This window comes from Cherax quadricarinatus, chromosome 30 (assembly GCF_038502225.1).
Source record: "Cherax quadricarinatus isolate ZL_2023a chromosome 30, ASM3850222v1, whole genome shotgun sequence".
In the NCBI taxonomy this organism is placed as follows: Eukaryota; Metazoa; Arthropoda; class Malacostraca; order Decapoda; family Parastacidae; genus Cherax; species Cherax quadricarinatus.
Genome location: NC_091321.1, coordinates 6,423,568 through 6,438,158, shown reverse-complemented (window position 1 = coordinate 6,438,158; position 14,591 = coordinate 6,423,568). Strand labels below are relative to the sequence as shown.

At 38.1% G+C, this 14,591-nt stretch overlaps 1 protein-coding gene across 1 annotated transcript in view; it reads left to right on the top strand.

Annotated features, from left to right (window-relative positions):
• The first annotated feature begins 1,076 nt into the window (after positions 1 to 1,076).
• Positions 1,077 to 14,591, top strand: part of LOC128692608 (uncharacterized) — a 32,544-nt gene continuing 19,029 nt past the window's right edge. Inside the window, exons 1-7 of the mRNA XM_053781805.2 lie at positions 1,077 to 1,517; positions 3,260 to 3,372; positions 4,480 to 4,657; positions 6,059 to 6,209; positions 11,478 to 11,560; positions 13,159 to 13,360; positions 14,152 to 14,271. Of these exons, the coding sequence (XP_053637780.1) occupies positions 1,222 to 1,517; positions 3,260 to 3,372; positions 4,480 to 4,657; positions 6,059 to 6,209; positions 11,478 to 11,560; positions 13,159 to 13,360; positions 14,152 to 14,271 (1,143 nt within the window). The 5' untranslated portion in view covers positions 1,077 to 1,221. The remainder of the gene's footprint in view (positions 1,518 to 3,259; positions 3,373 to 4,479; positions 4,658 to 6,058; positions 6,210 to 11,477; positions 11,561 to 13,158; positions 13,361 to 14,151; positions 14,272 to 14,591) is intronic.

Sequence of the window (14,591 nt, the reverse complement as noted above, 5' to 3'; positions counted from 1 at the left end):
CTCTCTCTCTCTCTCTCTCTCTCTCTCTCTCTCTCTCTCTCTCTCTCTCTCTCTCTCTCTCTCTCTCTCTCTCTCTCTCTCTCTCTCTCTCTATCTCTCTCTCTCTCTCTCTCTCTCTCTCTCTCTCTCTCTCTCTCTCTCTCTCTCTCTCTCTCTCTCTCTCTCTCTCTCTCTCTCTCTCTCTCTCTCTCTCTCTCTCAGTTCAGGATCTATATTACCATCCCGGATCTGCCCGGAGGTGCCCCCCCCACTGCCTTGTATCTAATAATAATAAAAACCGCAACCATACCTACATAAAAATCACAAAAATACGACATTTCTCATGTTAAATATATATGTTTCCGTTGAAATAAGAGCGGAAGAATAACGATAGTCTCCGCCGGTACAAACGTTTCCGGCGGGTTGTGTAGCCTCAGTAATAAGCCGAGAAAACTAACTAATGTCACTCCACCGGAAACACATTACGTGGACGTACAGCTGCGTATGACGACTCGAAATATACCTTCTAGAAAATGTATATTTGAAAAAATAAAAACGCTTAATTTCTGATGATGTTGGTTGAAAACAGCAGACGATAAGCGCGTGTAGCATTTGGTATAGACTAAATAAGAGATACCTGATTACTTATGAGATTGTTTTTAGAGAATAAGTGTAATATAATAAATAGTTTATAATATTTATGTATATTTAATATATTATATATCTCCTTTTTAAGCAATTTTATGTACAATTAGCAATATCTGTACACGTGTTGCAGTATTTATACATTACTTCTATTGATATAAAAATGTTATACGTTGAAAAATACTTATTTTATACATCATTATAAGAGTATTAGGTTTAAAATACATTATTAATGGCAGGAAATACCTTCGAGAAGCTTTCGCAAGGTGATGTTCATGTGTGAGCGCCGCCGCCGCCGTCTGGTGGCCGCACCCGCAAGTACCCCAGAGAGGTAAACAATTTTGAACATGCCTGTGATAATTTTACTCCCTGAGTTGTAGTTACGTGACATGGGCTTATCAAGGCGGTCTGATATCCTTGTGGAAGACCCTGAGAACGTTGTGAGCGAGGCAGCCAGGAGATAGCGCGGGGGAGTGACACTGTGGGAGACAAGTGAAGGTGACAGGTAAAGTCTGTCATCTCTAGGTTGAAATAAACGTTTCCTGTCATGAGTTGATATAGAGAAATCTCTAACAGCAGGGAGGCTCGTGGGTCGCCATGTTTCGCTCAGCGTGTGACTACCTGGCCAGTAAGGCCGGTGTGGACATCACTGGCGACGCCGCCAGTGATGAAGACTCCTCCAAGGAAAATTCTTTAATCAATGGTCAGAGTCAGTTCCCAGCAGGAGCTTCACCCAAGGTGTCCCCAGTGGTCAGCTCTCCCTGGGGCCACACACTGACCCCTAGGACCCCTGCACCGGCACATACCCCCACGGCACTGCAGCAGAGACTGCTGCTCGACCGTAATCTCTCCTCCACAGCATCCAAGCAGAATGTTCCTTGGAATGACTTAAGGTAAGATCACATGGTATTTTTTTTTTCCATAGCTGTTACATTTTTTATGTGCATATTTATATATTAATTATTTGGGTTGCTCTTTTAATAGTGCCAGGGTCTACCATAATTGTTATTTAAAGAAATCACTACATTTTAAATTTACCAATGTCAGGAAGTAACTTTATTTAGGTACAGATACATGTAAGTACAATTATCATGCATGTGTAAATTACTTGGATAAACCCCCAAAAGGGGGGTTATCCAGTTACTTATTTTCTTTGGGTTTGGTGACTTAAAATATCAGAGTTATCTAACAGCATATACAATGTAGATTTATTTTAGGTTATGGTAGGCCAGTGCTTGCCATTAATTTTACTAAATATATGTATGGAAGCATTCCTCGCCAGTGAGAAAATATTGGAGACTTGTGGTAACTTAGGAATATTAGTGAGTTCACTGGCATTCACATAATTTTTCTTGGTCCAGAGGGGGGAAATATAACACAATTTGTGAAGTATGCAATAATGGTATAGGTTATACAAATGAATCTTAAATTCCATTGAAACTTGGAGGCAAAAAATCTTACTGCCTGGACAGTAATGTGTCATTTGTTGTGTTCAATAATTTTCATGTTCAGAGCTCAGAGTCTTAAGAAAAATCAAAAGGTCTTCAAAAATTAAGTTACTATGCTATTGTCTTCCATTATAAAAGAATTGTAGTAGCTACCATAATGTAACTATACTTACGTGAGGAAATGAAGACTATATCGGAGTATAAAACAAATAACAACCACACAATAGAGCAAACAAATAATGTACAAGACCTGGGAGTGATCATGTCAGAGGATCTCACCTTCAAAAACCATAACATTGTATCAATCACATCTGCTAGAAAAATGACAGGATGGATAATGAGAACCTTCAAAACTAGGGATGCAAAGCCCATGATGACACTCTTCAGGTCACTTGTTCCATCTAGGCTGGAATATTGCTGCACACTAACAGCACCTTTCAAGGCAGGTGAAATTGCTGACCTAGAAAGTGTGTAGAGAGCCTTCATGGCACACAAAACTGCCATAAAACACCTCAATTACTGGGAACGCTTGAAGTTCCTCAACCTGTACTCCCTAGAACACAGGCGGGAGAGATACATAATTATGTACACTTGGAAAATCCTAGAGGGATTAGTACCAAACTTGCAAACAAAAATCACTTCCTATTAAAGCAAAAGACTTGGCATTGAAAAGCAGGGGTGTCACTAGCACAATAAGAGACAACACAGTAAGTGTCAGGGGCCCAAGACTGTTCAGCTGCCTCCCAGCATACATAAGGGGGATTACCAATAGACCTCTAGCTGTCTTCAAGAAGGCATTGGACAGGCACCTAGTCAGTACCTGACCAGCCGGGCTGTGGTTCGTACGTTGGGTTGCATGCAGCCAACAGTAACAGAATGGTTCATCAAGCCCTGATCCACCATGAGGCCTGGTCACAGACTAGGCTACGGGAGCGTTGACCCCCAAAACCCTCTCCAGGTATACTGTATATGGTACCTATTTTTTCACTTCTTGCCTTGCTTGTATACAGAGTGTACATATACACTTAAAATTCCTTAATGAAAATTAAAATATTTTAGATGTGTTGTTCTTGTGTTACATATCATGTACTGTAAAAATGATATTGACAAAGCAGTCTTTCTGATGTAATAGGAATCCATAGAAATTTACAGATTATTAACTATTTAAAATTTTTGTCTAATTTCAGCTTTGCTGCAGAGGTGGTGAGCCCAGGCTTTGCCAGCCGTGTGGTGAGGGAGGCTCAAGCTCAAGCTCTGAACCACAGGAGCCCTGCGGAAAGTCGAAGGCAATATCCAACAGGTTTGACGAGAACCGGGTTTTGTTTCTAAACTAGGAACATCGGTGGTAGAATGCAGAAGTTAAAGGATTAAAAATTTTTTATTTGAAGATCAGGCCTTTTTTTTTTACACCAATATGTGTGATGTGCTTGTTTGTAGTGAAAAGGGAACAAGGCTATACTCTGGTGTAAGAGTATTCATCTAGCTATGCTTCCTTATATGTAGCGAAAGTGGTAGAGCTACACTTTTGGTGTCCCATCTTCAGCATTTAATTATTCATAAATTTTAGAAAATAAAGAGCATTTCCTACCTTCCCTTGTATCCAGTTATTTTACCATTCATTATAGAAAAACTTTCTAGCACTATAAATTTATAATTTTTTTCCTCGATTTAGAGCTGCAGCTTTTTTTTCCATGTTGAGGGTACTTAAAAAAAGTTTATTTTAGCAATGAAATTTAGTTAAATTGCTCACTAACGGATGGGCCAGTAAGTCGTATTGCTTTTGGCTTATCCTAGCTTAAATAAACATAGTGTGTGCTTTGTGTGTCCGTAACACTTATCTGCCCTCAAGATCATTGTAAAAAAAAAAAAAACTGTATTTGTATTCTATGTCCATAACCCTCAAATTAAAACTTGTGATTCTAATTAATTTCATTATTTCCAAGTAATTTTTGATGTGGCACTTTTGAAAATTATTGTGGCTCAAATAGTTACTACCAGTAAACTTTGGCTAAGACAGTTGTTTCAGCAAAATCTCAGCTTTGACACTGGATATACACAGCAGTTGCAGGGGTATTTCTTTACTTTGCAGCACTAGTTCTTGTGCCACATGTTCTGAATAATAAAACACCTTGAAACTTGTCTAATTTCATGAGAAAGTTAGACATTGGAAACAAAAATATTGAAAAAAATCATGATTTGGAGTCAATTTTTTTTTCTCTCAAGAAAATGCATATGCTCTTTCAAACTATTTTTTTCATTGAAATTTCTCCACATGGGGTAACTATCAATGCATGACCTGAAGTTTAAGAGTTAAGAATCTAGGATTATTGAGGTTTTTACCCTAGTAGCTTTAACGTTCATACTAATATATAGGCAAGGCATTTAATTAACTATTTTTACCATACAGCCCAAGAGAAGTTTGTCCGTGCTGGGGTCCTTCCAAATGTCTGTTTAGGTGGCAGAACAAAAACAGTTTTAACGCCACGAAGAACTCCTACCACACCACTTCTTCCATTAGGCCGTTCATCATCGTCAACTTTCTCTTCAACTCTTTCTTCAGATTTTCTTACCTCTACTACACCGAGGTAAGTATAAAGCAGCATCTTTATTACTAGTATTGGACCAAATTTTTATAATCAGTTACAGTACTGTACACCCCTAGCATAAGCAAGTTCCATGGCAGCAAATTCTATCACTTGAATGTTATTGTACCTCATATTACCTGAAATCAGTGAAGCCTGTTTACAGTGTATATCTGAGAGCCACATACTAGCTTCCCCCACACCAGATATAGTGCCATCTACCATTTGCAAATGCTCATACCTGAGCCAGACATAGCTGAATCAACATCACACCCATGGTAAACCCTGTGTGTACACACAAACTAATGCAGTATCTGGAAATTTTTGTGCCAGTCTTGGTAGTATTATATTTTGGGACACTTGGTTTTCCTCATTTGCCTGTTTGTCATTTTGATTCAGATACAAACATGAGTTCCATTTTTTTCTGCACATATTTTCTATAGACTTTGGGGGACATTTAGATTTGTTAGTACGAGGTGTTTTATACTTTGTGATAAATACATTCCAGGTTCATGGCAGCTATATTAAGTTCAGTTGGACTATCAGCACTTTAATATCACGTAAAAAAAATCACAACACACTGCAGACATCACCAGTTACACAGACTTACCAATAGATATAGGATGTTACATAATAGTGAATTTGCATAAAGCAAGGGAAGGATGGACTGTACATATATAAATCTTTTAAAAAAATGTAGTCTCCTAGATATAATGGTTTTTGATCACTAAATATAATGGTACGAACTTTATGGGATAATTTACATTTATTGAAGAATACTTGATAGGTCAGTTATTTCTGCATGCAATTAAAATAAGCTGTTTCACTAAATGTGAAAAATAAATGCTATAATTATAGGGAGCTAAAACATTCATACTTATATAATGATGTTTGTGTGTTAGTTTTGTGTTGAAATATATATGGGTTATGAAAACTGGCTACAATATTCTGCATTTTTTGAAGAAAATTTAGTATAACACCTAAGACATTTTTCACCAAAAAATTGGTGAGTAACTTCTAACCAAAAATGTATAGATGAATGACACTGTATAGCTTAAGCTATACAGTGTCATTCATCTATACCAGCATATAGTATATTTAAAATAATGCCAAAATAAAGATAGAAGGTTTTCAAGAAGCGAGAGTGCTACCTTTTACAAGCTATGGATCAACCAGATTGTGGAAGTTTTGTGGGCCAGCATGCTACTGGCCCACAGACATCCTGGTCTACCAGGGGGTCATTCAAATTTAGCTTGGGGAGTATAAGAGCCCTTGAAACCCATCACAGGTATAACACAGATAAATAAAAAATGAGAATGTTTTGATAAATTTCTCTGATATAAAGCTTTGCTGTTACTTGTACAGTAAGTAATTTGATTGAACCATTAACATTTGTTCTAACAGGATGCCAGATATTCGTTCAGTAGCGTCAGTACTAGAGCCAAGCAGCTCATCCAGTGAATGTGCGCGTGACCCAACTAGTGTTCAGGCAGTGGTTGCAGCTCTACAGCAAGCTCAGGTTGGCAAGGGCATCAAAAGAGGATCTTGTTATATAGTAAGTAACTTTGTCATATGTGAATTACAGGCTTTTTAAAGTGTTGATTTTATATAAGACATCATTAATTAGAATGAGTTAGTCTTGAAAATTGGTTGTTTAATATAAATAGTGCTTATTAATCCAAAGATAATATGGAAAAAATGGAATTACGTTCTTGAGACCTTCAAAAAAGCCAGGTCAACCAGGCTGTGCTAAATATGTGGGCCAGCAGTAACAGCTTAGTTACCTGAAGAAGGTTTCGGGGGTCAACGCCCCTGCAGCCTTGTCTGAGACCAGGCCTTGTTGATCAGGCAAGCACCAGACAAACCTAGCCCTGGGCTGGGCTACAAAAGTAGGAAAACTGTCAAAACCCTTGTGAGGTTCTGTATATCAGAGGTAAAGTTATATAGCTTAAAATGTAAAACAACAGCTATATCTTACCTTAAATTGTTAGGTTCGCACTTCCTGGTACTGTCTTCATCACTAGTATATCTTCCTGAGTGCCATGTTAATATCCAGAGAAGAGATGGCATGATAAACAGAGTGAGACATCACACTGCACCACCTCCACGCTTATCTAGAATTAACACTTTCTTCAATTATGTCAAATATTCACACTTCTTGGCACCACCTGCATACCCAGTATTCCTCTTTGGTGCCTTAGTTAACCCGTAAACGGTCCAAGCAGATCTACGTTCACATGTGTAGTGCTACAAAAGTAGATCTACGTTTTTTTTACACATTTTCAAATGTAAAAAAAACAAAAAAGATCTACTTTTTTTACATACTTTCAAATGTTGAAAAAACGTATATATACGTTTGGACCGTTTACGGGTTAATATCTGGACATAAGGCACGGTAAAAAAAAAAAATTCCAAAATCAATTGAAGAACACAGTCACTTCTATTTGGGATACTTTCAGAAGCAACTGGTGACTTGAGTGGCAGTGCAAATGGAGATGGGATGGCTTCTCTCGAAAGAAAATAACTATGTTTACTCATAGGACCATTGTGGAAGGGAGGGGGGAGAATCCACGTGGGGGCATTTCCACTACTGCACATTATATTGATCTTTTTCTGCTTTACAGGCCATTCAATACCTATCTCCTTTTATCCATACTGTATAATTTCTACAGTAGGTTCTCAGTTATGCTATATCAGTCTTGTGCAGTGTAATTGCATTCTAAATAATGGTCTACTATACTTCATATGCATATGGAAGTGAAACAGAATTCTTCCTCCATAAGCCGTGTGTGTCGTAAGAGGTGACTAAAGTGCTGGGAACAAGGGGCTAGTAACCCCTTCTCCTGTATATATTACTAAATTTAACCCTTTCAGGGTTTCAGACGCACTAGTACGGTTTACGCACCAAGGTTTTTGACGTACTAGTACGCCTAAATTTTAGCGCCCTCAAGTCTAGTGAGAGAAAGTTGGTATGCTTACATATGAAAGAATGGGTCTATGTGGTCAGTGTGCGCAGTATAAAAAAAAATCCTGCTGCACACAGTGCGTAATGAGAAAAAAAAACTTTGACAATGTTTTTGGATTAAAATAGCAAATTTGCACTGTATTTTCATATGGTATTTATTGTTGTATTCTAGTTTTCCTGGTCTCATTTTATAAAATGGAAGACACATTACAGAAATTGAGATGATTTTGACTGGTTTTACAACAAAAAGTACCTTGAAATTGAGCTCAAATTAGCAGAAATGTTCAGTTTTTACCAAAGTTCAAAAGAAAACAAATCATGCCAAGTGTCCAATACATGTCAACTGGTGAGTCTAATATTCTTTCACAAGTGTGCTGATATTATTTATACCATTTCTACACTAATGCAGTAGTCTACATAACAGTAAATCTATTTTTTGTAAGAATAAAAATTCAAAGTGGAAAGCCAAAGAAATATAAGAGGGGCCTGGGGATGTGACTAACGAACAGAGAACTTACTTTAGTGCCAGGAATGTCTTTCTTGTTTATTCTGGACCCTATTCGGAAATTGGCATCTTTTGAAATTTGTGTGAAATTGCAAAATTGCTAAATTCTGACCACTTTATTGGATAGTTGAAATCGGTAAATGGGTAGTTTCTTGTACTCATTCGATAGAAAAAATGGAGTTCTAGCGAAATAGTTTTGATTTTTGTCGACTAGTACACTGGAATTGGCAGAAAATAGGGCTCAAAGTGGGCAAAATCGCCAATGCGCAAACATCGTCGAGACCGCTAAGTTCGCGAGAGCATAATTCCATAAGTTTTCCATAAAATTTTATACTTTTGGTGTCATTATGATTGGGAAAAGATTCTCTATCTTTTCAAAAGAAAAAAAAAAATTTTTTTTTAATTTGGTGACCCTGAGAACAAGTCTCGGAAGTGCTCTCATGGATCGAGTTATGGCTCACAGACAGGAAGCAGTGTGTGTCCATAAATGGGGTTAAATCCGAGTGGGAATCTGTAACAAGTGGAGTTCCACAGGGATCAGTCTAGGGCCCGTTGTTTATAATATATATCAATGATCTTGATGAGGGAATTACTAGTGAAATGAGTAAATTCGCTGATGACACAAAGATATGTTGGATGATTGATTCAAACGTAGATATTAGGAAACTTCAGGAGGATTTAGACAAACTCAATACCTGGTCAGCAAAGTGGCAGATGCAGTTCAGTGTAGATAAATGCAAGGTTCTGAAGCTCGGGAGTGTCCATAATCCTAGCACTTATAAGTTAAATAATGTAGAACTTAGCCATACAGATTGTGAAAAGGACTTGGGGGTTATGGTAAGCAGTAACCTTAAACCAAGATAGCAATGCCTAAGCGTACGTAATAAGGCAAACAGATTACTGGGATTTATGTATATCAAGAAGTGTAAGCAACAGAAGTTCAGCGGTTATATTACAGCTTTATACATCATTAGTAAGGCCTCACCTAGATTATGCAGCCCAGTTCTGGTCTCCGTATTACAGAATAGACAAATTCGTTAGAAAACATTCAGCGTAGAATGACTAAATTAATACATAGCATTAGAAATCTTCCTTATGAAGAAAGATTGAAGACCCTTAAATTACATTCACTTGTTAGACGAAGAATGAGGGGAGACATGATCGAAGTGTATAAGTGGAAGATGGGTATTAATAAAGGTGATATAGATAAGGTCTTGAGGATATCTCTCCAAGAGAGAACCCGCAGTAATGAATTCAAATTAGACAAGTTTAGATTTAGAAAGGATATAGGAGAGTATGTATTGGTTTGGAAATAGGGTAGTTGATGAGTGGAACAGTCTACCTAGTTGGGTTATTGAGGCTAAAACCTTAGGTAGTTTCAAATTTAGGTTGGATAAATGCATGAGTGAGAGGGGTTGGATTTGAGTGGGATTTGTATATGAGTGGATAGGGTTAACAGCTTATTTCTTGGGTGGCATTGAAAATTGGTTGGCAAATGTTTTGTTAGTGGGATGGATTGTAAAGGACCTGCCTAGTATGGGCCAACAGGCCTGCTGCAGTGTTCCTCCTTTCTTATGTTCTTATGTTAGGGCCTGGCGACCCTGAAAGGGTTCAAAGGAGAAACTTTCGTTTTTTTCTTTTGGGCCACCCCACCTTGGTGGGGCACAGCTGGTGTGTTGAAAGAAAGAAGAAAGATGGATCTTGTCTTTTGTATGGCCTCATACGGATTTTACACTCTACCTTGTTAAAAATCAGGAAAAGAAAGCTGGTATTAAGTAGAAATTGCATGAGTATTTATACTCATGCAATTTATAGCCTCTCAAGTAGTATATTTAGAGATGAATATGTGTATATTCCATGAGCATTCATCCTAATGCATTTGAGGGACAAACATGCTTCAAGCTGAATTCCAAATCTAGTGAAGTGTCCCTAGTTTGTCGTTAAGAATAAAGTGCATTTGTGGGAAATCTTCCTAAGCATTGTCGTAAGTGTTAGAGGTTAGGAGCCTAGTCAACCTGATAATTGTATATTTTTTTATGCTGGCTGTCTCCCACCGAGGCAGGGTGACCCGAAAAAGAGAATAAATATTACATATACTGTTTTAATAAACAATTACATTTGAAACCGTGATTTTTTTCTGTAGTGATGATGATTTTTTTTTTTTTTAACAAGTCTGCCATCTCCCACCGAGGCAGGGTGACCCAAAAAGAAAATACTTTCATCATCATTCAACACTTTCACCTCACTCACACATAATCACTGTTTTTGCAGAGGTGCTCAGAATACAACAGTTTAGAAGTATATACGTATAAAGATACACAACATATCCCTCCAAACTGCCAATATCCCAAACCCCTCCTTTAAAGTGCAGGCATTGTACTTCCCATTTCCAGGACTCGAGTCCGGCTATATAAAATAACCGGTTTCACTAAATATTACCCTGCTCACACTCCAACAGCTCGTCAGGTCCCAAATACCATTCGTCTCCATTCACTCCTACCTAACACGCTCACGCTTGCTGGAAGTCCAAGCCCCTCGCCCACAAAACCTCCTTTACCCCCTCCCTCTAACCCTTTCGAGGACAACCCCTACCCCGCCTTCCTTCCCATACAGATTTATACGCTCTCCATGTCATTCTACTTTGATCCATTCTCCCTAAATGACCAAACCACCTCTGTAACCCCTCTTCAGCCCTCTGACTAATACTTTTATGAACTCCACACCTCCTAATTTCCACACCGAATTTTCTGCATAATATTTACACCACACATTGCCCTTAGGCAGGACATCTCCACTGCCTCCAACCGCCTCCTCGCTGCAGCATTTAGAACCCAAGCTTCACACCCATATAAGAGTGTTGGTACCACTATACTTTCATACATTCCCTTCTTTGCCTCCATATGGGGATATTCGTTTTAAATAAGGTTAACTAGTGGTTTGTTGTCTTCTCTACTTGTGTTGATTTTTGTTAGGTATTTTAATTGTAACCATGTTTTTCCAGTAACTAGCATAAAATTTGTGATACGAAATTTGACCTTAGGAATTTTTCAGAATAACTAATATAAAGGAGGGATGTTAATGCTGCAGTTTAAAAACTAGTGTAAAGCACCCTTCTGGCAAGACAGTGATGGAGTGAATGATGGTGAAAGTTTTTCTTTTTCGGGCCACCCTGCCTTGGTGGGAATCGGCCAGTGTGTTAATAAAAAAAAAATAAACTAATATAAACATGCATACAGTTCTGATATTGCCAACTGAGTATGAATTGCCAGGTTTAGCTATATTGAATTAGTGTTTTCAAAGATTGTGTTCAAAAGTTATAATAACTATAAAAAAATTTCATTCTTTATTTGCAGGAACCAGAAGACTTGAGCAAGAGACAAAAGTGTACCACCACAGGCACCATTGTGTCGTCTTCCATGCCCATCAACTATTCTAGGTAAGTTATTTTTAACCCTTAAACTGTCCAAACGTAGATCTACATTTGCTCGCGTAGCACCCTAAACGTAGATCTACTTTTTTTTTTTTTACATTGTTTCTTATGGAGAAAATCGAGGTCAGAGCGCTACGCGTGCGCAAACGTAGATCTATGTTTAGACAGTTTAAGGGTTAACACTTCAACCATTTTCCTCCAAGTTAGGGTGACTTATTGAGGGAAACATATTTAACTCATTCCCCAATCTTTCTAGAGGCACATCACAAATGAAATGACCCACCAAACAGTCCCATTTATCATTTTGAGTGTGGGCATTGTACTTCCTACCTAAAGAGCTCTGGTATGATTAACTGGTTTAGCTTAATTCTTTTACTGACATTTCCAATGGTAGTGTCAAGGATGGGGGCTTAACCTCCCTCTAAAATTTCTTTCATTCCCTTCCCAGATAAAAATCATAAGTTATTCAGTTTTATATTTTTTTTAACATAGCAGCCATTTCCCACCAAGGTAGGGTGGCCCAAAAAGAATAAACACTTTCACTCCCACTCACTCTACTGTCTTGCCAGAGGTGCGCCAATACTACAATTCAAAAGTGCAGATATCCCCACCCCTCCTTCAGAGTGCAGGCACTGTACTTCCCATCTCCATCTAACCAGTTTCCATGAATCCCTTCATAAATGTTGCATGCTAACATTCCAACAGCATGTCATATCATAAAAAATACTTGCCTCCACTTGCTTCTAACTAACACACTTGCACATGCTTGCTGGATGTCTAAGCCCCTTGCACACAACCTCTTTTATCCCCTACCTCCAACCATTTTTAGGACGACCCCAACCCAACCTTCCCTCTACTCCAGTTTTATACGCCCTCCAAGTCATCCTATTTTGTTCCATCCTCTCTGAATGTCCATACCACCTCAGTCCTCTGGATAATACTTTTAGTAATCCTGCACCTCTTAATCTCCTAGCTACGTGTTCTCTGCATAATATTCACACCACACATTGCCCTCAGACATGACATTGCCACTGTCTCCAGCCTCCTTGCTGGAACATTCATAGCCCATGCTTCACACCTATGTAAGAGCATTGGCACCACAATATTCTCATACATTTCCCATTTTGCCTTCATGGATAACATTCTATGTGTATTCTTTGTCTCCACAGACACCTCAGTGCACCACTCATCTTTTTTCCCCTTGTCAGTTCTATAGTTCACCTTGTCTTTCATCGAACCATCTGCTGACAAGTCCACTCCCAAATATCTGAACACATTCACTTCCTCTATACTCCCTCCAATCTAATATCCAGTCTTTCATTACCTAAATTTTTTGTTACACCCATCACTTTGCCATTTCCTATGTTCACTTTTAATTTCCTTCTTTTACATATCCTTCCATTTGGCAAAACTGTAGCTGCTGTCTACTCAAAAAGCTTATTTCCCTATAATTCTTACTCTCTCTTATCCCCTTTTTCCATATAAAATGGAACTAGGTATCTTCCCCCCCCCTCCCCCTTTTGCATACATATATTGAACAAATGCATCATCCGCTCCACAGTTGTATTCCAGCTTACTTTTAATATTGGATGTAACTCTTACAGGGATTACATGGAAGATGGTCAGAACTGCAGTAGTAATGGCACCACGAGTGGGGGTGGGGAGAAGCGTGCGCTAGACCTTAGTCCTACTTCTCAGGGAAGCCCTCGGCAACTGAGTCCCGAGAACAAGAAGCGATGTGTCCTAGACCCAATGACAGCATCGTTCTCATCGTCTAAACATATTATGGAACTTGGAATGCTTCAAGTAAGCATTTATTTTTTTTTTAGTCAAAAAATTCTGCACTATCACTGTTTTATGGTATCCTCTTCGTCTTACACAATTTTTTTGAGAGGTTTTTGCATTGAAGATAATAAGGCTAAAAAGTAAGTACAAGTAATAAAAATGGCAATTTTGTTACTTTTTTTTTTTAATCAGAATTATGTTGTTAGTCTTGTTAATGTGTGCAATATTATATTTAAAATAAAATATTTTAAACTGTATATTTTGAAATTGGTCCAAATGTTTGGTAGTGACATGGAATAAGCAGACCTTTCGCCATTAAGCCACACTTCATCCTTCACACCAGGGATAGGAGAATAGGAACAATACGCTTGATTACCCTAATGTGGTTAAATCCTGTTTAGTCTTGTGGTAAACATAAATTACTATGATATATTAAATGTAATGGAATTTATGCAATAACAAGAGACTGTCAGGATCCTCATAACATTACCTTTATGATAGGACAAGAACAGTTATTTCTCTTTTATTTTTAATTATTTTTAAAATCTTCCCTTAAACAAAAATGGTTAACCTTTGATATTCAGCTTATAAGAACCCTTGTGTATCATAGTGTTGAAAAGTAATGCATGAGATTACGTTCTAAATCAGATACTTGTTTTTTGTGTTTTGTTCATGACTAAATGGTCTGGTAGCAGGTTACAAAAGAAAGCGGAGAGCTGGAAATACTAACTCTATATCAGCAATGGCAAATTCTCTAGTACGTCTTTAATATTTACTAAATTTTTTGATGAACTATATAAATTAATTCCCAGGCAAATGGACGAGACACGCCCTTCTCCATGTATGACTCTCGACGAGACACAGATTCTGACAGCAATCCAAGTGTTGGGTCTGCACACTCCAAAAACTCAGAGCAATCGTTACACCGTCAGGTAAGTGAAAGAAAAAGTTTTTTTTTTTTTTCAACACTTCAGCCATCTCTCACCAAGGCAGGGTGACCCCCCCCCAAAAAAAAAAAAGAAACACTCACCATCATTCAGCACTTTCACCCTCTTTTCTTTCTTTCAACAAACCTTCCGCATCCCACAGAGGCAGGTTGGCCCAAAAAGAAAAACGAAAGTTTCTCTTTCTAAATTTTGTAATTTATACAGGAGAAAGGGTTACAAGCCCCTTGCTCCTGGCATTGTAGTTGCTGCTTACGGAGGAAGAATTCTGTTCCACTTCCCCATGGAGATAAGAGGAAATAAACAAG